The sequence below is a fragment of the Rattus rattus genome, chromosome 6 (assembly GCF_011064425.1).
Source record: "Rattus rattus isolate New Zealand chromosome 6, Rrattus_CSIRO_v1, whole genome shotgun sequence".
NCBI lineage: Eukaryota > Metazoa > Chordata > Mammalia > Rodentia > Muridae > Rattus > Rattus rattus.
This window is the reverse complement of record NC_046159.1, coordinates 54748634-54774217: the sequence shown is the minus strand read 5'-3', so window position 1 is coordinate 54774217 and position 25584 is coordinate 54748634. Positions and strand designations below refer to the sequence as shown.

The 25584-nt window shown below is 42.9% G+C and overlaps 1 protein-coding gene across 3 annotated transcripts in view; it reads right to left on the bottom strand.

Annotated features, from left to right (window-relative positions):
• The window catches only part of Rbsn (rabenosyn, RAB effector), a 28887-nt gene extending 3770 nt beyond the window's left edge, over positions 1-25117 (bottom strand). Inside the window, exons 1-11 of one of the 3 annotated variants that reach the window (XM_032906067.1) lie at positions 24884-25117; positions 21917-22237; positions 16608-16748; positions 12073-12173; positions 11192-11237; positions 10931-11092; positions 8149-8390; positions 6612-6682; positions 3323-3409; positions 2508-2610; positions 588-692 (exon numbers count right to left, since the gene is read on the bottom strand). In XM_032906067.1, the coding sequence (XP_032761958.1) occupies positions 588-692; positions 2508-2610; positions 3323-3409; positions 6612-6682; positions 8149-8390; positions 10931-11092; positions 11192-11237; positions 12073-12173; positions 16608-16748; positions 21917-21971 (1113 nt within the window). In that variant the 5' untranslated portion in view covers positions 21972-22237; positions 24884-25117. The remainder of the gene's footprint in view (positions 1-587; positions 693-2507; positions 2611-3322; positions 3410-6611; positions 6683-8148; positions 8391-10930; positions 11093-11191; positions 11238-12072; positions 12174-16607; positions 16749-21916; positions 22238-24883) is intronic. The other 2 variants (XM_032906066.1, XM_032906065.1) reach the window with 2 other exon arrangements.
• Positions 25118-25584: the final 467 nt, after the last annotated feature.

The window sequence follows — 25584 nt, the reverse complement described above, 5'->3', positions numbered from 1 at the left end:
AAACACACTGCTTTATGTTTTCATTTTGGGTTTTGTAGTACTGGGGCTAGAACCCAGGGTGCTTTAAGCATGCTAAGCAAGTATTCTATTCCTGAAGTATAAAAACAGCACCCTCATTTTTTTTTTTTTTTTTTTTTTTTGGTTCTTTTTTCGAGCTGGGGACCGAACCCAGGGCCTTGTGCTTCCTAGGGCAAGCGCTCTACCACTGAGCTAAATCTCCAACCCCCTCATTTTCTTTAAAAGATATAGCCTCACTATGTAGCACAAACTGGTCCAGAACTTAAAACCTTCTTGTCTCAGCTTCTTGAGGTCCGGGATACAGGCATGCACTACTGCACCTCTATTGTCTAACAGTATGTATTCCTGGACTGGCCTGCAAGCCTAACAGAGGGAAAACTGCCGTCCCTGTAATGGTCTAGACAGGAGAGCATCAACAGAAATACTAAATAAAACTAGGACTCAGTGGGAAAACAACTGTTTTCTAAGGCCATAACAGAAGCCAGCTTGCGATGAAGAGACTTAGCAGCCAAGGGGTAGGGTATGAGAGCAGGGAAGCCGAAGCCACTAGGTGCCTGAGCCCCAGGCACCTGTCGCTCCATGGTCCTCTTCTGCTCCAGGTCCTGCTTCCTTTTCTTTTTTAGTTCTTCAAACTGTTCTTTGGTTGGCAGTGACATCAAACCCAATAACTTTTCCTGTAGGAGAGTAATAGACAATTTAGACAAGTGTTTTTGGGAAGATGGGGAGAAAAATTGGACCTTAAGGCTTATACACTTAGGGCAAGCCACTCCAACCACTGACAGGAAGGACATGCATGCTAACTGGAAGTCACCTTTCAAATTGACCTGCCTTTTCCTTATGAGATGGTTGCACCAGATCTGAAGATGTCCCCAGGCCGGTGCCAGCTTCTTTCTGAGGCTGTTCCCTGAGCCCATCCGCCCACATCTACCTAGACCCCAGCAGTCCCTGGTACCCCTTTTCTTTATTTACCGCCCCAGATCTCTCCCTATTTCATATTCTCTAACATACCACATGTTTTATAATTTGTTGCTATGTATTCACATTCTACTAAAAGAAAGACCCCTCCTGGAGAGAGGACTGAGGCCAAAAAGTCATGAAACTTCAAGAAATTGACAGGACTCAAAAAACTAATGAAAATTCTAAAATTCCTGGCCTTCCTAAGATGCTTTGAGCAAGAAACAACTGCCAGGTGAGGAGTCACCTTATAGTGACTTGCAACCAAGTCATCCTGGGACTCTAATATGCAGAAGACATTAGAGGTAGAGAAATGCAACTCAGATCTAGTCACATACGTTAAGCCTGCTGTCCTTGAATCATTAGCCAATGGCCCAGAAAGAGTCCCTGATGAGAAAATATCACTTATCATAATAGCAAAATTAGAAGCCATCAATTCCCCAACTAAGATGAAATAGTTCAATAAAGAAAACCAGACAGAGCCACAGTAGCAGTCCACAGCCAAACAAGCATAGGCGAGTCAGTGATGGAACTGAGACAGAGTTGCAGGAGTGTCTGTGAGGGCTGATCTTTCTTGTCCACTTGAGTGGATTTAGAATCAAAACACACCTCTAGGTATGTCCATAGGGTCTTTCCAGAAAACTCTGAGGTGGGAAGACCCCCTCTGGTGTGGGTGGGTCCAAGCTAGGCTGCCGGACTGAATAAAAAGGAGAAAGCAAGCTGAGCACCAGCGCTCACCTCTCTCTGCTTCGTAACTGCAAACACAACATAACCAGCTGTCTCAAGCTCCTGCCACCATGACCCCATCAAGGCAGACTTCAAACTGACTCAAACAGTCTTCCTTATGTTTATCAAGTATTTAATCATAGCAATGAGAAAACTAAACAATGAACTATAAATATTGCATATAAAAATATAAAGAAAAATAAATTAAGAAAGAAAACACACCAGAATGAAGAACAACTGTATTGGAGACAAAGGACTAAAAGCTGTTTTAAGCACAAGACCTGTGCCTGTAGAAATGGCTCAGGGTTGACAAGGACCTGAATTCCATTCCCAGCTCCCATATTAGGTGGCTCACAACATCTGTGACTCCAGATTCAGGGGATCCAATGCCCTCTGTGGATTCTGGAGCACTTGAAGTCACATGTGCTTCAACTTACACACAGATACACATACATACAATATAAAGGAAAATCTAAAAATAAAGAACACTAGGCCTCCCCACCACACACACACACACACACACACACACACACACACACACACACACACAGGCATGAAGCAGGGGGAGACTAGCTGGGAAGTAGGAGTCAGCGGGAATGCAACAGGATGAGAGTGGGTAATGGGGGTAAATATGGATACAAGAACTGTATGCATGTATGAAGTTGTCAAAAATGTCTAAAAAGTGTCTTTACTTTTACCTAAGTTTTAACTTTTTCTCCAAATGTGGAATTCATAATTTTAAGAAATAAAGTGTATCAAAAGAAAACAAGCAAGCTAAACACACTTATGTCACCCCAGCATGGCTTTACCTGCACAAATAGTGTAGCTGAGTATCTGATCATTCTCTGTAGCCGAAGAGTGTTTGGATGTGGTGAAGGGTCTTGGTTCAAGCCCAAGGTTAAGATCTTCTTACTATATTGGAACAAACGCATCAGTGTAATGGGTGCTGCCAGCTTCAGAAACAGTGACGTCTCTGGAGTTGCCAGGCTTTTGTACCATGAGGGTGTGGACAACACAGAAGAAAGAAACTGAAGTATCCCTATAGCAAGCCCATTCCTTTCCCTCTGGCTACTCTGGCTACATAGCACAGAAAAATGGTCACAGAAGAGGCCATATGGGAAAGCCTAGTTTCCCAGGTGAGCACAGGGTGTGGCAGCTAAAAATCCATACTTTCATGCCTTGCTATCACTGATGTTCAAGACTTCAGTCATGCAAACAATCTGAGTTTCTATCAAAGATCCTCTTCTATGAAATGGAGGTGCTAATCCTGACCTGTCCCATTAAGAGAGGCAGATGGATAGTTCAGCATACAGCAGCTTGCTCCTATTTCTTTATTACTAATAATCATCAGAAATCTTTTTCTTTGGTCCCTTGTGTGCTAGGGACAGAACCCAGGCCCGCATACATGCTAGGAAAGTATTCTATCTCTTACCTAAGCTCTCCAAACCTTTAACCAGAAGCTACAGAACAATAGTAAATAGCAAAGCAGGCCCCTTTCCTCCTCCAGTGTTCTCGCTTTCACCAATGAGTAGATAAGCCCAAATCTACTTCCCATCACCGTCTCATCAATACATCACCTCTTTCCCATCAGCCAGCAGTAGAAATTTGACGTAGCAAACTTTACCTTAAAGCATCTATTAGCTCGTACACTTTCTGCACTTCCACTCGAAGGTCGTTGGCGTGCTCCAGACTGTAGGTCGTCTCCCCAGCACTAAGGAGAAATCATAAATGTCTGACCTAAGTTTCACGGTAATAACTTGGGAGCACGGTGTTTAAGGTCTCAGAGACAGGTGGTTAATTCTAAGGCATTTTAGACTCATGGAGACAGTGCGGTAATCAAGTAGATGTCATTATTATGCAGACACCTCAGGGACACTGCCTGGGTCTCTGAGAACCACTTCTTTTAGTTTTTAAGATTTATTTACTAATTTTAGTTATGTGTATGGGTGTGGGTACATATGCCTTTGGAAGCAAAAAGTGTCAGATCTCCTAGAGCTGGAGTTACAGGAGTTTGAGCTTATGAGCCACCTGGCATAGGTGATGGGAACCTAACTCAGAAGCAGCAGCAGTACATGTTTTTAACTGCGGAGCCACATCTTCAGCCCCCAAACACCAGCTCTTAGGTTCATCAACAGAAGAAATGCAGCTGAGTCCACTCTGACTCACTTCCTGAGCAATCTCTCATAGCATCTCATAGGCTGTATAAAGTGACTTAGTAAATGAGCCAATGAAGATATACAAGAGCTGGAAGCAGCTCGGCTTTACTCTCAGCTACTGCCTAAGAAGAGTGACTACGCAGTGGACAGGAATGCTGGGCCCCATCAACTACTCAACACCCAACCTCACACACAACTGCCCCACACTCTGCCCCTCCCACACTCTGCCTCATACGCACAACTCTTCTCCCTCTCTCCCTCTCTCTCTCTCTCTCTCTCTCTCTCTCTCTCTCTCTCTCTCTCTCACACACACACAACTGCCCCACACTCTGCCTCACACATACAACTGCTCCATACAGGAGAAAAGAACCTAGACTCCAAGCCCAGCAGAATGGGATTAATTGCCCAGGGTGGAGAAGGGATATCAGAAAAGACAGATGCAGCTTCCCATCTTATGGCACTACAATTATTCCTTTGGAAGCTTGTTACCCAAGCTTGTCAGACTGCTGCTAAATCAAGTCCATCTTTATGGCTTTTCTTTACCATGTTCTTGGTGATGAACTTTTGGATCATGAGAACAGCTCAGGAGCTTTCTTGGCTCTGACCAGCTGTGATCAGTCTCATCACCACTACCATTACCAAACCTGCTGTGTATAAAAACAATTCTGGCTTTAAAAAAAAAAAAAAATAGGGAATTCAATACAGTGGCTACATCATCTTTCAACCACAAAATTTACAAAAATCGGAGATTAGAAATAAGAAGGCAAGCTCTGGTAGCCAGGTGGTGGTGGTGCACACCTTTAATCCCAAAACTCAGGAGAAAGAGGCAAGCTGATCTCTTAAGTTCAAGGCCTGCATGTTCTACAGAGCAAGTTCCAGGTCAGCCAGGGCTATACAGAGAAACCCTGTCTTAAAGAAAAGAAGAAAGAAAAAGGGGGAAGGGGGAAAAACGGGGAGGGGGAAAAAAGGGGAGAGGGAAGGAGGCTTTGTCTGGTTTGGATTGGATTTTGTTTTTCTTTTGAAGTAGAACTTTGCTACGCTGAACTCAGCTCCAGGGATCCTGTCTCCCGTCTTAAGTAGCTGGGATAAAGGCTTTGTACTAGTGCCTCATAGAAAAACCAAAAAAGTTATCTGTGGCCTGAAATCACTTTCACAGTCTCCAACTCATCAATTTTACTCCCTCAGAGCACTGTCCTGGCTGGAGGTAGCCTGTTCAATTATTGCTCCCTTGATGATGGTCCTTGAGATACACATTGTCTCTGTTTGTTGCCTGTCACAGAACAGAAGGAGAACAATGTGTGGCACAGAACTCATACTCACAGAGCATCTGCTCAGTGAATAAATGAACGGATACGAAACCCAGGAAAGCTAGTCTCTGGAGGAGCAATGGAAGTTAACCATTTGGAAATGTGCTCAGGATGGGCTGTCCCCACCAGCCAGGGAATGTGGAGAGGCGACACTAGCCATGCATGCATGAGCCTGCATACATCATACATACATGCACCATGCATACTCAGTAAATACACAAGAAATAGGTGGTGGCCACAAGTGTTAGCCAGGGGTGGAGAAACGAAATTATAAAATGCCAGAGGGAAGAAATACCCACACAGTTCTTTGAAACATAATTTTCCAGTCTCCCAAAAAATTAAACGCAGAGTTACCAGAAAATCTAGCATAAGTTATACTCCTACATACACACATGAACATGTATATGTACACACACAAACAATTAAGAAAGGTGTACATGTCAGGCATGTTGCTATATGTCTGCAGTCCTAGTACTTGGAGGTGAAGACAGGAAGATCAGAAGTTCAGAAGGTGACCAGCCTGAACTACATGAAAACTTATCTCAAAAACAGAAAGAAAAATTGACGTGTGTTGTCCAAAAGAGTTAAAAGCAGGGGGACCTAAATAAACATCAATTGGCAAATGAATAAACAAAGTTCATAATTAACTCTATAACATCTTAATTCAAGGACAGTAGCCTTGTACAGGCTACAACATAGGTGAGTGTTGAAAACACTGACGCACATAAAAGCATCCAGACACAAAAGTAAATATGACCCCATGACATCAAGTGTCACGTACCGACAAGTGCAGACAGGTCAGTGATGGCTAGGAAGATGGAAAACTGCTTACAGTCTGAGGTTACTTGCCGAAGTGATAAAGACATTTGGAATTAAGATGGTAGTGACAACTGCACAACCTTGTGATGACACTATCACGAACATCCTCAACTATTCAATAAAAAGCATATGAGCCACATCTTAATTTTAGAAAAGAAACTCAAGACAGGTTGTATCTGTCCAGTGGCTCTGTGTGCCCACCTGGGCTCAAAAGGAAATGCCTGTTGTAATCAATTACAATTCACTAAGAGGCACTGTGACAAGCTGGGCAGAAGCTGAGCTACCCTCCCTCATCTGTTTCCAAGTATTCCATGGAGCCACAGCACTTCTGGTCTGAGGCCCTTGCCAAATCCACTAAATCAGAATGGACCTAACACCTGAACATGGTCAGTGTCTTTACAAACATGTGACAATAACATGTGTCCACTGATGTACAAATGTGAAAACTCAGCATTAAGATTCTATTTTCTTGGCAGAGCATGTGCTAAGCAAGGCTCCATTCCATTCTTGGCACCAAAGAGGGGAAAAAAGTAAAAAGATACCTCCATTGTCAGCTAGTGAAGAATCGGCCTCACCAGCCAGATCATATTCACCATTGATTCAGGAAAAAAAACAGCGAGGAGTAGCTTACTTTAATGATGCTGCCATCCTGATGTATTCAGGAGCTTTCTGATCAACTTTCTCCATGCAAAGTCGAAGTTTCTAAGAACAAAAGGGAAGAGATGAGTGCTGCACTGGAGACAGAAACTGTGACCTAGAAGCCACCCTACATCAGAGACAAATATAAAAGGACAATTTTAAAACACTGGGGTTTGGTTTTGTTAGTTCCCTTATGAATTGACCTATTTTCTAAGCATAAAATTTTGCAGGAAGGAAAGAACACAGGGTGAACCTTTTGACCAAATGTTTCTGAGAGGCAGCCTTTCAGAGTACAATGTGTCTAGACAGGGAAGAGGAATCAGCCACTGTGCTCTCTGCCAGGTGATGCCAGCCAACGTACCAGCACATGGCACTGCCAGGGCTTTCTTCAAAAAGTAGGTAAGTATATATAATGGCTAGTTACAAAAAAGAGATATCAGGTCACAAACACCATGCAGGGTAGAAGAAAGCTGCCCCTGCAACTCAGAACTAGTGAGATACCACCTCTGGCAGTGATAATATAAATAGGGTGGAACAGAAGCAGCCATGGTGATCTGAAGAGACATTTGGTAGCCATTCAGTCAATGCTCACTGAGAAAACACATTCTGCCTTGATTAAGGGTTTTGCTCAAGTAGCTTCCTCCGCCCAGGCTGATGCCCTGTTCCCAGTATCCTTCACTTTCCCATTCTTCTCCTAGACTAGTTCTCCTCAGCCCACAGTGGCATGTCACCTGGTCATTGGGAGGCTGACCTCGTCTCATTATGACGTTTTTTCTTTTTTCCCCTTTTGTTTTTTATTTGTTTTCGTTTGTTTTAGATAGGGTCTTTCTATGTAGCCCTGGCTAGCCTAGGAGGTGGTACGTAAACCAGGCTATCATCAAGCTCCAGAGCTTTACCTGCCTCTGCCTCCTAAGTGCTGAGATTACAGGGGCATAGCACCATGCCCAACCCACACGCTCTTTGCATACATTATTTCTTCTTGTATGCCAGCTAATTTCTAGAAAGTACTGAAAATGGAACCTACAGCAAGAGGTCTACCACAGAGCTACAACCTCTTATTCTCAGCATGCCTCCACTCAGGTGCTCTGGGATCACTGGAGGCAATGAAGACTAAGGCATCTGACACTCAGAGGAGATGCTCGGCTGACAGGCAAAAAGCATACAAGCCCTGAAAATACATACAAGCTCAAGCCGATAAAGACTGGACCCAAGTGAGTTTCCCAGGACCCTTGCAGCCCATGATTTGCTACACCTTCAGCTTCTGTCTTCTCCACAGAACCTGGCCATGCACAGGACAACTGCTCTTCCTACTTGTCTTGGGCCTCCTTCAAGTGGGTAAGGGAAGGTAGGGAAATAAGTTTGTTATTACACACCCAGGATGACTCTATGATTCACCTAGGGCCCTAATTGGGAAATCATACCATGGCCCTTGGGCAGGAAATGAGTCAAGGGAACACCTTCCCAGAGGATTCTCTAGAATCTACAGGCAGGCATACAGCAAATAGCCAAATCTGTCTGGCATGTTTCACCTCGTAGAGCTTCACGATGTCAGGCGTGTGCTCCTTCTCATCCATCTGCTGCTCTCTCTTGAGCAGCGTGTCCTTGCAGTGCGTGCAGCAGCGGATGCGCTCATCATCCTTCTCGTCCAGGACTGAGCTGACACTGCTCATGCTACTGATGCTGCCTCGGCGGGAGCCATGGACACTGTTAGGTGACTGGCTGGGGCTGGTGTGGGTGCTCAGGGAGTCCTTGCTGGCACTGGTGAGCTTATCTACAAACCACAACAGACAGGTAGCAGTGACCCCTCAGCAGCCACTTATCCCACACCTGCGACTGTAGCACTCAGGCCACAAATGTGGCTTGGGAAATAGGGAGAGCAGGCTTCACCTCTGGACAAAAAGAACCTACTCTGGCATCAGGGGTGAGACTCTGGTGGGAAAAGAATACATTGCCAAGCGATCACATCCAAACAGCTTGTGGTAACCTGTCTTTGGGCTCAGAAGCCTGATCTTAACCTGGTCATCCCAGACTTATAACACATTCCATTTGCCCCATTTCTCCAAATGATCACATTGTCCAGACACTTTCCTTTGCAGCCATCTTACCAGTCCCTAACACTCAGCTCTCACTCTCCATTCTCTAGGATGCCTTCCCTGGCTCCCACAAGCCAAGATCTGCCCTTTACATCGCCTCCCATTAACCATTTGGGGCAATTCCTTTTTCTCCTGTCCAACACCTGTATGTACAGAGCTGCCCTGGAATCTGCAACTGTTGGGTAGGAACTGTGTCTTACACTCATGGCCCTAACATAGCCATCAATGCCACCTAACAGACTGCCCGGGTAATAAGCTCAAGAGCAGAAAGTGAACGGTGTCCTGAAAGGAAGTAGGTAGGTCTCAGGGAGAAAGGAAACTATCAAGGTAAAGTAGGCAGACACAGGAACTAGGCAGAGAAAAAGTGAGTTTTGGCCCATGTTGTCTACAGGCCTTACAGCCAAGTGTGTACAAATAATAGAACTCTTTGGTGTTCTAATCTGTGCTAAGAATGGAACCCAGAGGGGTTGGGGATTTGGCTCAGTGGTAGAGCACTTGCACAAGGCCCTGGGTTCGGTCCCCAGCTCCGAAAAAAAAGAAAAAAAAAAAAAAAGAATGGAACCCAGACTCCTGACCATGCTAGGCAGGTGCTCTTTTACTGGGCTGCACCATAGCCTTCCATCAGCTGTGTGCAAGCAGCTGACTCACAAAGTACTGCAGTGTCTCACCCCCTGCACTTTACAGCCTTGTTCTTCCAGGTCTCACCCACGTCCTGCACACTTCCCATTGCAAGTCTCTCTCCTTACCTACTCAGCTCCACTACACTGAGTGCCAGGATTCCTTGATGTTCTTTACCCTGCATAGGGTACCACCCTTCCCCACCTCCTGTACAACCACTCTCTTTCAGACATCACTTGCACCCTACACATCCATGCTTGCTTTCACTGGAGCCTCCGTGGTATTTAGCACTTTCTATATGACACTATTCTTTCTGAATGACTCTGAGATTTATAAGGACAGGGACAGGCACTCTGCTTATTTTCCAAAACTTCTTCTAAAAACCTCCCCTGCACTTCTAGGCAAAGGTGCCAAAGAGCTGCTCTACCTCTCCTTTATGAAGCAATTGTGTGAGTCTCTTATCTCCCCTGCTAGATCCTGAGTTCCTTGAGGAAACGCAATGCCTTGTAGACTAGTAAAGTTCAAATAACACTTGTAAGCCAATCTAGCTTCCACCTGTTTTTGCATAGCTCTTAAACTAAGTATGCACTTTATGCTTAACTTTCCTTTTGAGTCAGGATCATCTCACTCTGTAGCCCAGGCTCAAACTTAATGATAGTTTTTCAGCCTCAGCCTCAGCCTCACACGTACTGAGATTACAGGCAGGAGCCACTAACCCTGGCTTGTTTTACATTTGCTTGTTTGGTTTTACTTTGAGACCGACCAAGCTTCACTATGTAGCCCCGGTTACTGTTAGCCATGCTGGGACTTTCTCATTCTGCCTCCCAAGTGTGCACCCATCCAGATGGTTTTTTTTAAGAAGTTACTCCTTTTTTTTTTTTTTTTTTTAATTTTTAAATTAAAAAGAATGGGAAGAGACCGTGTGTGCCTTACAAGTCTAAAATAGTTACTATCTGATCCTTCATTTAAAAAAAATCTCAGGGCCAAATGGTGGTGGTATACACCTTTAATCCCAGCACTTGGGAAGCAGAGACAGGTGAATCTCTGAGTTTGAGGCCAGTCTAGTCTACAGATCGAGTTCCAGGTCAGGGCGACACAGAGAAATCTTGTCTCAAAAAACAAAAACAAAAACAAACAAACAAAAATCTCAGTGCTAGATAAATAGATCATCAATTAAGAATGCTCTTGCAGGGGTTGGGGATTTAGCTCAGTGGTAGAGCGCTTGCCTAGGAAGCGCAAGGCCCTGGGTTCGATCCCCAGCTCAAAAAAAAAAAAAAAAAAAAAAAAAAAGAATGCTCTTGCAGAGGACCCCAGGTTCAGTTCCCAGAACCCACAGAGTAGCTGACAACCATCTGTAACTCCAGTTCCAGGAGATCCAACACCCTTTTCTGAAAAAAAGAAAAGTGCTCCCCAGCCTGTTTCAGGCTACTATATATAGCCATGGGCTTCGGCACAGTGTTTAGGTCTTAGTGAGCCTAATGAACTAAGTAGATGAGAGAGATTCTGTGGTCCACTCACTTTACAAGTGGTCCCAAGGGTCTAGGCACACCCACTAGTCGCAGAAGAGATCAGGGCCCAAAGCCACAGCCACATCACCTACTTGCCAAGGGCAGGCCAATGAGCTCCATACACTTCTTGCACATGATAGACCCACAGAGGCGGCAGTGGTGACGGCGGTTCCGGATGCTGAACTTATTCCCACAGTCTGGACAGAATGGAACATCCTGGTCATTGACCCAAGGCACCACGGACTTTTCTATTGCTTTGGAAGAACAAACCAAAAAAAGCAGCTCAGCATTCTGAAGTTGTTTTCAGGGAGAAAGCCAAAAAGAAATGATCATGAGCAAAGGTCTAAACTTACCTCTAATCTTTGAGGTCTCAGTATTTGTTCTGTCAAATGCGGTAAGCTAAACAAGAAAACACAATGGAGTTAATAAGTTAAAGGACACTCTCTACATTTTTTGCCACTCACATTCAGCAGGAAATGTATGCTCAAACTTCTTAAGGCTCACTAGCCAGCCCCAATCCTGTTATCCATATCATTTCACTTGGGACACGTTGGTTTCCTATCCAGAAGGAATCTCGGTACCTACAGCTCACTTCCAACCTCTTGTCAGTTACCAGTTTCTCCAATAAACATGGTCATGGTGGGGTATGGGAGCCACTGAAAGCAATGGGTGAACTCCTGACTTTCCAGTCTTCCTGGAAAATTAGACTGGCCACATATTTCTGTCCACAAAGTCTACATAAAGAGCATTCCTGATCTGGGACTTAGTTGGTGGCAGAGTGCTTGCTGGGGCACCACAAAAGTGAAAAAGAGGACTATAACTACCAATGCCCCACAATCCAGATGCACAGCAAGTGTATCTAGGGTCAGAGTGTAAGCCAATCATGCAAATATACTCTAGCACTACAGGATAAGAAAGGCTACACTAGATGGCCCCATGACACACACTAGCCCTAGCCACAACTCAATACACAGAGCTGTTATCAGATGACATTACACACTGTGCCCACTGAGTGACTACCCGGGACAACTCCAGAAAATATACCACAGCAAGTAGGGATGATGGGCATAAAAGGGGAGCTGGGCACTTAGCAAGTCTTTCAGCGTGAGCAATTCACTTCAGGGAGACCAGCTAGGCCAGCTGTCTTCAATGTCCTCTGCAGTTCTCTCAAGAGTCATATACTCATCACTTACACAACACATATGTACTTACAAAATAAAACTACAAAACTTACCTTTTCCAACCTGATTATTAATTTATTGACTTCAACAACATAGTGGTCAATCCTTGCAGCACGATGTTTTTTAAAATCAGAAAGATGGCTTCTCATAGCACCTAAAGGGGAAGAGAAGTGGTAAGTTAACGATTCTGATAGAGCCTCTCTAGATCCTCAATGAATTTTAAAAGCATGTAAAAAACAAAACAAAAACAAAAAAAGCAGGATTTTAGAACCTTACCAAAACTTTAATAACTAGAAAGAAGATGAAAGGAATTTCATTACGATGTTAACCCTAGCTCTTGGAGACCCAAAATACAACATGAGAAACCTCAAAGCATAGCAGGTAAGTTCTTATTAGAGTTAGCCTGAGCTCAAATTTTAAATATGCTACACACTGTGTCACTTTAGACAAGTTGCTTGACTAGTTTTGTGACTTAACACAATGTAGCTTTTTATCAAACTAAAAACAATCCCTTTTCAAAAGCAGAGGGTAGGGGATGGGTGGTAGCGGTTCACATCTTTAGTCCTAGGGAGAGGGAGGCAGAGGCAGGCAGATCTGAGTTTGATGGCAGCCTGATCTACATAATCAATTCCAGAACAGCCAGGACTACACAGAAAAATCTTGAGAAACCAAAATAATTAATAATAGTAATAATAATAACAACAATAAACCCTTACTGGTGGGGGACCAGTAAGTGGTAATGTATGCCCTTAGTTCAGTTAAATGGATACTTTCCTCAGTTTAGCACCTAAGACCTAGCAGAAATGTTCCCAATACAAATGGAACCAAGTAGTATCTGACCTCAGTGTATCTGAAGTATCTGGGGATACAAAGCCAGATAGATATGGAATGACTAAATGAAGGTAATTAAAACATACATTACCTCACTCATTTTTTGTAGCAAGAACACTTCACTCCTACTCACCTGGCAACTTAAGTACAATATCTCTTCACTGTGGTTACCGTGCTGTACCATAGCTATACTGTACTTGTTTGAAGCCTCTTCGGACCATCTCCATACTGTACTCTTACTCACCCATGTCTGTCTTTCCTAATCATGCACTGGAATCTAAATTTTAGTCTAGAAATCCTAGGGATAATTATAAATAACTTCTAAAATTTCCAGTTGACCATCCACCATTTGCACTTCTTTCCATTGTTTAATTGGGCAGGTTAATCAGAAAACCACACCAGCAATTAGGACTGTGGCAATTAGAAAATAAGCCATCACAAAATATTAAAATTCACTTGTCAGAAATTTCTCCTTTATGCTTCTAATCAGCTTTCACATGTGATTTATAATTGCTGATATACATCTGCAGTAGAAGTAGACCTCTGGGGGCTGGAGAGATGGCTCAGTGGTTAAGAGCACCGACTGCTCTTCCAGAGGTCATGAGTTCAATTCCCAGCAACCACATGGTGGCTCACAACCATCTGTAATGGAATCCGATGCCCTCTTCTAGTGTATCTGAAGACAGCTACAGTGTACTTGTATATGATAAATAAATAAATCTTTAAAAAAAAAAAAAAAAAAAAAAGAAGTAGACCTCTGAACCCTGGCCAGAGTAACTCCAATTTGCAGTAAGCCACTGTGCGTCTGACTGCTGCAGAACAGGCCATCCTTCCTTGGCTAGACACTGCTTGCTGAGACCAGCAGAGTCCCCAATCGGAACAAGGACAGGTACACATAAGCATGGTACTTCATCAGTTCTGTCTGTGCCTTACGTCGCCTGAACCTACAGCCATCACCACTACTTCACTCCTAGACAGTGCTCTGAATCCAGCTCTGCAGAAACTTTGCTGTAGACTAAAGACAGATAAAACAGAGCTGGGAACTGGAAAGAGGGTCCAGGAGTTGAGAACACACAGTGCTTTTGCAGGACCCCAGTTCAGCTCCCAGCACCTGTAACTTCTGATGCCTTCTTCTGGACCCCACAGGAAACAGCATACATATGTGCACACACTTGCACACAGGCACACACAATTTAAACACTAAATAATCTTTAAACATTAAAAGTAAAACGGTATCTTGGTGGGCAAGGGGTTGGAGCTTTTTGGTGATGCAGCTTCAAGTCACCCATGTTCCTGTAAATAACCCCCAATAAACTCATTTATCTCATCAAACTGGACTGGAGGGAACTTTCTTTGCTCTGTCTGCACCCTCCTTATTTGAAGTGAACAGATATTTCTTTTACATGTCCCAGAAAATCATGTAACAATAGTATTTATAAAGCTATTTTCTACAGTGATAAAAATATTTTTGCATACTCACAGAGAAGCCACTGACCACAGAGGGATACTGCTCAACTGAAGTGCGTATAGATTTTGTTTGATTCATTAATGAAATTTCAATAGCTACATATGGCTACTGAACTGGATAGAACAGTTCAAAGATTCAATACCACCTTCCCCAGTGGTATTAATAAAGATGCAATCAGTGACCCTGGTCAGTGTCCCTTTTTTCTCATGTATTTTTTTAAAGATTTGTTTTTATTAATTTTATTTGTGTGTGTGTGTGTCTGTCTGTCTGTCTGTCTGTCTGTCTGTCTGTCTGTGTGTGTGCATGCCATGTGTGTGCTCAGTTAGAGTAAGCTATCTCACAAGAGTTCTGAATACAAAAGTAAAGAACTCTGAAAGAAGCATTACTTATCCACTCTGTGGATAAAAAGTACTTTATTGGGCTAGGTATGTACTCCAGTGTCAGAGTACATACTCAGCATGGATGAGGCACACGGATGCTCAATAAGTATTGAATGAACTAATAAATGAATTAATAAATTTTCTTACCAGGCTGCTGACTGAGATTCAATCCCAGCAAACAAAATTAGTGATTTTTACCATTCCACAGCTAAGTAATAAGTAAGATGAGACACTTTAGTTCAGCACGTGACATATTTTGGTTGACAGCTTTACTGACAGGTAATCTCCTAAACATATAATTTTAAAGCCAAGTAATCCTGCCAGGCATGATGGTGCATGGTTTTAACCCCAGCGTCAGGCAGATCTGAGTTCAAGCCTGGTCTACAAAGAGAGTTCTTAGACAATCAGGACTACATAGTAAGTTCCAGTCTCAACTTAAAAAAAAAAAGTGCCATTCTAAGTATATTAATTCAATGGTTTGAGTTTTGTTGGGGGAAAGTTGTTTAATATGTTCACAAAATTAAATAACCAAAAGAAAGACCATTTTTATCAGTTTGAAAGTAGAGAAGAAGCTAGGCATAGTGGTATGCACTTTAATCCCAGCACTCAGGAGGCAGAGGCAGGCAAATCTCTACGTTCTAAGCCAGCCTGATCTATATCATGAGTTCCAGGACAGCCAGGACTACATATAGTGAGACCCCATCTCAAAAAAAGAATAGAGCTGGGAACGAACCTCTTGTACAGCGCTTGCCAGGCCCTCAGGTTCTACTCCCAGCTCTTACAGTTTAAAAAGGAACTAACAAGGACAAGTTATAACTGTGCACATGAGGAAAGTAAGCTGCACAGTGCCCTCACTTGTCAGATAACCTGAAAGGAGACAGATCTGTCAGTGGGGTCTGCGGCTAGGCTGACACAAGAAAGCCCCAGAATGATGACCCTCTGCTGCTGTAGTTTGGCCACTATTTGATCCTCAGAAGGTTCCTAGAGACACACACACTCAAAGGAAGGCACGCATACAAAGCATTTAGCACAGTGCTTAATTAAGAGATCTCAATTCGTTCCCTTCCACTTTCTCTCCTTAGCAGGACTTAAGGCCAGTAAGATGCCTAGCCCTGAGGGTTTACTGATTGATGATTTCTCAGTCAGCTCCTAGAACAATACCTAACCCAGTCAAAGTAGGAGGGTGACCAGTTGAGAAGAAAGGGTTCAGTGGGAGAGGGAGAGGATCAGAGAGGATGACAGACGGGGGTGTGATGACTAATCTTGGCTGTCAACTTTACAGTATCTGAATCAACTAAAATCCAAGCTGTCAAGGACTCCTATGAGGAATTTTCTTAATTAGATTATTTAAAACAAAAAGATCTATCCTAAATCTGAGCCACATCTTCTGGTGGCAGCCCACATAAAAGGCTATGGAAGAAGGAACTTTGCTTTTTAGTCTGTTTGTCCTCAATCTCAATGGCAAATTCGCCCATTCTGTCGCTGCAGAATCCAAATTCTTCAGGACTGCAGCACGGACTGAAGCCCAGCAGCTCTCTAGGAATCCATCAGATTGTGACTACAGAGACTAAACAACTACAAGATTCTCAGCCTCTCCGTCTTGAGATAGCCAGTTTTGAACTACTAGAAACATAGTCTATATTCTATCTGTTCCTTTAGAGAAGCCGGACTAATACAGGGAAAATATAATCAAAGTGTGTGTGTGTGTGTGTGTGTGTGTGTGTGTGTGTGTGTGTGTGTGTGTGTGTGTGTGTGTGTGTGTGAGAGAGAGAGAGAGAGAGAGAGAAAAAAAAATAAAATTTTAAAATTGAGAGAGAAATAAAAATTTTAAATTAAAAAAAAAAAAAAAAAAGACCTAAAACAGGGTAGGTATCTCATAAGCACTGAATGAATTAATAAATGTTCTTACCAAGCTCTTGAGGTTCCCACATGTAAGGATCAACCCCTCCATAGCTGAATGATTCGTATCCTTGGGTCCCTGGCTCCACTCGATCATCTCCTTCTCGTTTCAACAACTTGTTCTTTGCTTTCCTAGCCTTCTGAACAAGATCTTGAAAAAATAAAACAAATACCACAAATAATCCCAAGATTATATAAAAGAAATCAACCTTATTTTAAAAATGCACAAGAATATTCAGATCTCAAGAGAAATACAGCAGTAAGTAAAGACCTTCTTACCAATCCCACAGAAGTCAGGACCAGCAGAATGCTATTCATGTTTCCAACATACAGGCTAAGTACCTGCTTACTGCCAAGTTTAATAGTCCATCTAAACATAAAGAGCCAAATCAAATTCAATGAGGGAACCAGGATGGTAGATTTTTGTTTTCAGACAGGGTGTCTCTATGTAGCCCTAACTATCCTGGAACTTGCTACATAGATGACACTACACTTACCTTGAACTAGCAGACATCCTCCTAAACTAAACTAGTTCTCCCACCCAAAACTAAAGGTGTGTACTACCATGCCTAACATAGTCTTCACTTTGTAAACACGACTAAACTATCCTAAACAAAAAGGGCAGTCCCCACTATTTAACCACTTTGGACAATAAAGGGACTGTCGGCTGAGTAGATGTAGCCTTTCCTTTTTTTTTTTTTTTTTTTTTTTTTTTTTTTTTTTTTTTTTTCCCGGAGCTGGGACCAACCCAGGACCTTGTGCTTGTTAGCAAGCGCCTACCACTGAGAGCTAAATCCCCAACCCCTTAGATGTAGCCTTTCCAAAGGAGCCCAGTTAACCCATCCATGCATCTTTGAAAATAAAACAGAAGCTACAGTCAATTTTCAACCATCTTTTCTTCTGGCTACTGTAAAAGGGCTTAAATACTGCTAGACCAGAGTCGGCTCAAACCCACAGACACTTTCAGAAATAGTGAGTTGATCTTGTCTACTTAAAACTGACTCCAAGAGGCAAGTGAGATAGCTCAATAGATAAAAAAGTACTTGCCACCAAACTTAAAGACCTGTGTTTGACCACCAGCACCCAAATGATAGGAAAGAACTTACTCCAGGAAACTATCCTTTGACCTCCACAGATGTACCATGGCATATGCCCCAACCAACACAAAATAGATGAATAAATGTAATTTTAAAAGCTGCCTTCGAAACCTGATACCTGTATGCAATATTTTGGTATTCCATTTCTTTTTGTTTATAAATATAAATGCTATTAAGGCCTACATAAAATATTAAGGTCTAGATAGAATGTTAAGGCCTGTTATCTGTCTAGTGCTGTTACTAACATTATAAGGAAACTTTCTCATATATTGTTTCTGTTACTAGGAAACTTTCTCATGTCCAAGTTGATTATGAATTCTATTATGCTCTGTACCCTTGAAAACCAATCATGATAAAGTCAGTAAAACTGCTTTGTATAGTTACCCACAAGAAGTTTGGACCTGAACTCCACCCAGCAGCACTTCCTGAACCTGTGTATAAGCTTTTATGGTATTTGCTTTTATAAACTGCCCCTGGGATGGACCCTAACATAAGAGAGACGCCTGTACCACTATAAGAAACTATTTGGAAAAGACTTCCATTTTAAATAGAGGTCAAGTGAACTTTAAGTTCCCAAGACTTCCCTGGGAACTGACATACTACTTGGCAGAAAGAAAAATGTATGTGGGTAACTGACATCCTGGTTAAGACATGAATGTTAGACAAGTCCCATCTTGGTTGACAAGTTCAGACAAGGCAAGTCTTCTACTATAGTTGAATACTCCAACCAATGGGAGCAGGATAAGTGTACAACAAAGGCATGTTCTATAAAGAAGTCCCCTATCCCTAAATCCTGATTGGTGAAATAACTTGTCACAGATGTTTGTAAATTTCAGGCTTAAAAAGCCCTACAGGATCTTGACTTATAGTCACAGTCAGCTGCCAAGTCTGACCTGTGGCCCTGATCCATCAGTCTGGGGTGTGGCATTCATTAAGTCATCCCTCTTAGACTGAGCTTGGTGTTCGAGTGGCTTGTGCAGCAATTCCCAAACACCTGTGAGTATGATGGCACACACCTCTGGTTCCAGCACTCAGAAAAAAAGAGGCAAATAGATCTCTGTGGGTTCAAGAACGTACTGATCTAAACAGTGAGTTTAGGCCAGCCAGAGCTACACAGAGAGACCATATTTCAAAATAAATTAAATAAATAGCACAAAAATTTGAAGAATCAATAGACCAAATGGAGAGATGAATTGGTTTTAAAGGGGCTTTCAAAAAAACTTTTACGTCAATCTTTCCTACTTTCTCTCTCACTTCCTCTTGAAACAGGGTCTTCCTATTTAGTCCAGGCCGGCTTCTAACCTGCAGCTATGTTACCACTCTGCCTCTCCAGCACTAGGACTACTAAAGCACAAAAACTACAAGCTAAGAATTCTACCCAAGCAGGACATGTGAGACATACCTGTAATCCAAGAATCTGTAAGTGGAGGCAGGTGGATCAGTACCAGAACATCCTCCACTAAGTTAGAGGCCAGCCTGGGATACTATAAGAAACTCTGTCTGACAAACAAAACAAAAAATGGGGGTCTTCCTGGTGGCTCAGCACATAATGCTTATAGCCATTACCTGGCAGCCCGAGTTTAACCTCCAGGACCTCCGTGGTGTAAGGAGAGAACCAACTATCACAAGCTGTACTCTGTTCTCCACACACTGCCTTAGTAGGTGTATCTACATCAGATACTAAATAAATAAATGTAATAAAAAAAAAGTTTGAACCAGAAACATTAAAAAAAAACTTAACTAACAAATTGCTATTTGCAATAAAGAAATATGGGTTCTTCTAAGTTAGAAACAAAAGGAATAAAAACAAGATTTTTTTTTCCTTTTGGGTGGAAGCCAAAGTCTGGCAATCGCTCTATGAGCCCTGCCCAACTCTGCAGAAGGTTCATCCTGGAAGACCTTCATGAGTCTCTTTCTAAGAAGCATTTACATGCTATGTATATTTCCTAGATTCACATCGCTAACATTCCTTAAACAGTCATACATTTTCCCTCTTTTAAGAAGGTTCCTGGGCTGGAGAGATGGCTCTACAATGGTTACGAGCACTCACTGCTCTTCCAAAGGTCCCAAGCTCAATTCTCAGCACCCACACAGCAGCTGACAACTGTCTGTGGCTGTCTGCAGGTGTGCAGATGTACATGCAGAAAAGTACCCATATCTACATGAATACATAAATAAATAAATCTTTAAAAAGGAGGAAGAAGAGGAAAAAGAGAAAGAAGAGGTAGAGGAAAAGGAAGAAGAGGAGGGGTTCCTGTAAGAGGCTGGAGAAATGGCTTAATAGTTAAGAGCACTTTCTACCCTTCAGAGGACCTGAGTTCAATTCACAGCATCCACAACTATCTGCAACTCCAGTTCTAAGACATTCAATACTTTCTTCTGGCCTCTATGGGTACCAGGTATACAAGCAGTACATATACATACAGGCAAAACACCCATATCTGTAAAATAAAAATAATAATTTAAAAAGTAAAAGGTTACTATAGAAGTCTGAGGACACCTCTAACCTTTCTACAAGCTGGCCTAACCAGGCTTCTGAGTAGCATGTGTATGACTGAAGTTAGCAATGCCAGGATAGGAAACTCTTTGAAAACCCTTTGGCTGTTCACAGGAAGCTTAGATAATCTGATTTGGGGTTTTCTCCTCAACACCCCTGCAACCTTCTGGAAATTGCAATGTATGTTGTGATCAGAATAGAGGGATTTCCACCATAAGTAATCCTCTGTAGAAAAAGCTGCACTGGACCTCCAGGTGTCAGAACGTATGGGTAGGTTCCATGCTTATTTCTGCCAACTGCTGTGTGACTTTGGAAACAATACTAGACACTTCTGAGCCACACTCTTCTATAAAATGACACTAAGTAGGCTCCAGGAGGGTTCCTGGGAGACTCAAGTGACATGACATTGCACATGAAAGAAACTGCCAACATTACAAAGCACCACCCTTTCCTGTACTCCCCTTAGCAGTTCCTGGTTCTGCTTCAGTGCCTGCGGTCAGGAGTTTCTGGACAATCACAGCTCTGAGAACTCTAAAAACATCTGACTTCATCATGTCTTTGTATGAAAGTTGCAACTAATGTTTGTTGATATTCTCAGCATTTTTTCTTTCTTTTTTTTTTTTTTTTTTTTTTTTAAAGACAGGGTTGCTCTGTATAGCCTTGGTTGTCCTGGAACTTAATCTGTAGACCAGGCTGTCCTTGAATTCAGAGATCCACCGTCCTCTGACTCCAGAGTGCTAGGATTAAAGGCAAAGGCATGTGCTGCCACTGCCCAGCTCTTTTTCTTTTTCTTTTTTTAATGAACTGAAAAACGGAGTATGGAAGTCCAGGGACAAATATTTGATAATCGAGTTATGTGTCTGGAGGACAGAGTCCACTAGAAATGCCATCTAGTGGTTCAGCCCTTCTCTCTACCCAGAACAGATTATAAATCCAGTGTCCACACTGTCTTTTGTGGCCTCCAGAAATGCTATTAACTGGGAAATGCAACTTAGCTCACTCTTGGAATGAGAGATGTGACTTAGTTCACTAGGGAAGTGAGCTCCAGAGGAAAAGTGACTTATTTGGAGGTTAAAACATTAGGTAAAATTAACGTTACCTTTGAAGCTTTCTCTCTTTGGAAGTTTTTTTTTTTTTTTTAAATTAACTTTGAGGGTTGCTTTTCTTTGCCCTCAACTGTTACATTCCTTTTCTGGTCTGTAGAGGCCAGTGAAGGAATGATGGCAGGAAGGTTTAAATGAGTGACAGGCAAATGATATGTATTAGGCCCCCACTTTTATATCAAAGGATAAGCATTCTTGCCCAAATCATCCCAGCTGAAGGCAAGATAATCTGAGTAATCTGGTTAGAGACAGCAGACCACAGTGAAAGTTTGTTAGCTTCAGGTAGGCTCTCTGAGTCTGGTGTCCTAGCCAGCAAAACAGAACTCACAGCAGCATAGCTGTCATGTGGATTAAGTAAGATACATAAGGACCAGGCCTGCTGGTGAGCACCTTTAACTTCCCGCACTCAGGAGGCAGAAGTGGGCAGATCTCTGTGAGACCAGTCTGGTCTGCATAGAGACCTGGTCTCAGAACAATAACAACACAGGTAAATAAATACACAGAGAATCAACAACACAGAACACAAGCATTAGATATCTCACCAAGTGGGAATATGAAAGCCTGTAAATCTATTCCATTAACTAAGGTCTCTTTAATAGAATGAAATGAGATAGACGCTCACTTCTTACTTTTAATTTGCCCTTTGACATCACGATCTCCTGAGTGTTCTTCCTCATAATGTGACTGAAGTTGATAGAAAGACTGAAGGTCCTTCAGGCACAGAGGGCACAGGAAGCCTTCCCTCACTTCCCCTGCGTCATCCAAAGATGCCATAGTTGTACTTCTCTCAACCCCAGGAAGGCAGGGACCTCATGCCAAGTCAGCTTGACTCCTCCCAAGGGAGCAGGATTCTGGCAGTGTTAGCTTGAGCAGGCAGCTCTTGGATAACTGGGAAGTGACATTGTGGCCTTGGATGAGCTTTCCTCTCTTCAGCAGAAGGAATCTAAGAAAAACAAATGTCAACAGAAGCAAATAAGCAGCAAACAAAGGTCTCTGTTTTTCCCACAGTTCAACAAAGGCACATGTTTGTAACAAGACCAAGACAAAACCCAAGATGTGAGATCAGCACAGAGCACACTGGTAAATCAATGAAGCAGGAAGTAGAGTCCTACAGAGAAGCAAACAGGATCCCAGGGCACTTCCCTTAAGGTCATTTTAAGTGGTCTGACCTCATTATTTAAAAGGATTTTTTTCCTTAGTACTAAGGATATGATGTAAAACTAGCACATAGTAGGCAAGTCCCCTGCCACTAATTACACCTCCATCCTTTTTGTTGTTCTTGTTGTAAGACAGGTCTTGCTAAGTTGCCTGGACTGGTTTAGACTCATTTTGTAGCCCAGGTAGGCCCCGAACTTGCTACCCTTTTGCTTTAGACTTGTGGAATTACAGGCCTATGCCACCAGCATGGCCAACACCATCATGCCATGTCATTTTAGTCACTGAGGAAAATATGTAACATACTTATCAATGAATACTACATTTACTCTGCCACACATACTGAGCTTTTGATAACTGTTAGGAACATGTGCTAGAAATACAAAGGCCAGAAGCTAAGTGTCGTGGCTCATGACTATAATATTGGCACTCTGGAAGTGGAGGCAGAGTCAGGAGGAACCTGAGTTGGAAGCCAGCCTGGACGTCACAGTGACATTGTTTCAAGAAACCAAAACAAGACCTGGCAAGATGGGTAAAGCCTATTCCATTCAGTGAGTAAAGTATATTCCTCTAAGTTTGATTGCTAGAACTACCATAAAGGTTGTCCTCTCATCTTTATATATATATATATATATATATATATCACACCTATGCACACACACAAAATAATTTAAAAGAAAAAGGAAGTGGCATCATACATACACACAAAATATTTTTAAAAGAAAAAGTTAATGCTATTTTTATACACCAAAAATAAAAACAACAACAACAAAAAAAAAAAACTTTCAACTTTCCCTTAAAAAAAAAATAAAAAAAAAAAAAAAAAAAAAAATAAACAAACAAAACAAAACAAAAAAAAAACCCAAGAACCAGAGAGATGGCTCAGGGCACTTGCTACATACCCTGAGTTTGATCATCAGAAGCTAAATAAAAGTGGAAGGAGAGAATACATTTCTGAAAGCTCTCTAGCCTTCACACACTCAGTGACATATGCATGCCCATTCACACAAAATAAATGTATATTTTTAATTAGGATTAAAAAAAAAAAAAGGAATCAGTGCAGCTTGGTGATATGTGCATGCAGTTCCAGCAATTTGAAAAGGCAGAGGCAGAAGGATCCTCACTTGAATCTAGGAATTCAAAACCAATCTGGCCAACATAGCAAACTGTCTCTTAGTTTAGATGAATGGATGGATAAAATTAATGAAAATTATATTTTGCACTTACAGGTTTTATAAATTAGAACAGTAGGACAGCAAATCTGATGTTCTTTGCCCTTCAACAGAAAAATCGGATACTTAAACACTTTGCTTAATAACTTAAATTTTTCCACAGCAAAGTCACTGTTAATGTGACCTTGAAAGACTCCTAACCATAGAGAACGAGGACAAAATCATTTCACAGAAGCAAAGAAGTCTGTTTCCAAGACCTTAGAGGCACAGCACACAGTGGGAGAGTTTGTGTACCTAGAATTGTGGTGTGCTTCAGAGAAGGTACCAATCATCTGATCCTGAAAGGAGGCAGCAACTCAGAAAATAAATAAACGGGACACAAGGTGCCTGTTGTTTCCCTTAATTAAGAAATCTGACAGGCATGGTAGTGCTCGCCTTTAATCTTAGCATTCTGAGAGGCAGAAGCAGTCAGAGATACCTGTGAGTTTGAGGACAGCCTGGTACACATGACAAGTTCCAGGCCGGACATAGGTACATAGTGAGACTAAATAAATAAATCTAGAGACTACACACATGCAGACCTGTCCAGAAAGGCATCAGAGTCATCTCTTAAACAGCCAGCGCCAGGTCGGACCGGTTCCCTCCCAAGCCGTCGCTGACAGGATCTCTGCATGTGACTGCCGCTTCCTCCCCGCCTACACTCATCCTTAAGAAAAAGTTAAACAGAAGCCATCCCCTCCCACTCTGGCCACACATGGCAGCACAATTCTCAACCTGGAGAAACGCCCCTTACTCAAGGCAGCCTCCCGCCAAGATTTGCCTGGGGGGTGCCATAGCCTGCACAGAAGTGAAGTGACTAAACAATACAAGACTGCAGTCAGTAAGGAGAGCCTGTGATTTTCGCCATCACCACTAGAATTCAGTGGTCTGGTGCATTATCTGACACACACACACAGAGAGACACAAAAAAGCTCCGTGAACGAAGTGGAGGACCCTAACATAAAGTCGCTTAGTAATGCGACACCACAAACCACCGAAATCAGATACCGCAACCAGAAGCCCCGTTGTGCAAACTCTCGCATCCCGACTGACTTGAAAAAACCCAGCCGGGAGCACTGTAGAGGTCCGCACGGCCACGCGCATCCACGGGACGCGACTCTGCAGGCGCCACGCAACACGTCGCGGGCAGAGACCCGCCGCTGAGGCCCGCAAAGCCTCATCTCCCGACCGCATCGTCACCTCAAACCACACACCACACCTACCTCAGCCACCGCTGCGCTCTCGGTGTAGGCTCCGAGCAAGCCAACACCCTTCCTCTCTCCCTGCGACTTCCGACAGTCAGCCGGTAGCCTACTCTCCAGCTCCAGCCCCCGACTCCCGGCCTTCGAGATTCCTCAGAGACCCGCGACAGCCATAGCCATCGGTGGCTCGGCGCTCGGCAGGTGCGTCGGGCAGAAACCGGAAGACAGACTGACACGCTGTGGTCGAGCGCCGAGTCCTCGAGTGTACTGAAACCAGAAGAAAGAGGATGCTGCGCACGCGCCATTGCAACGGGGCGGGCTCAGTAGGAGGAGTTTGGAGAGTGGTAACTGCGGAGTTCCTTCAGGTCCTAGCAGCACACAGCAGGCTTTGTGAAGCCTGTCACTAGCCCTTCACCCATCATATAGGTGGGGAAACTGAGGCTTTGGCTCTTAAACAATGAGCCTGCAGCGCTAACTTTATTCGGAGACCATTGAAAAGTTTCTGAGGTTTTTGGAGAGATGCCTTAAAAATACAGTGGCTGTTCTTCCAAAGGATCCAGGTTTGAAAAACCTCTTGTCTGCTCCTTATGCTTTCTTCTGGCCTCCATGGGCTCTGCACACATTGGTGCACAGACCTGCAGACAAAACACACATAAAATGTCCTTGTTTAAAAAAATGTTTTTAAGTTTCTGAGTGTGAGAGACTATAAGTTATTTATGTTC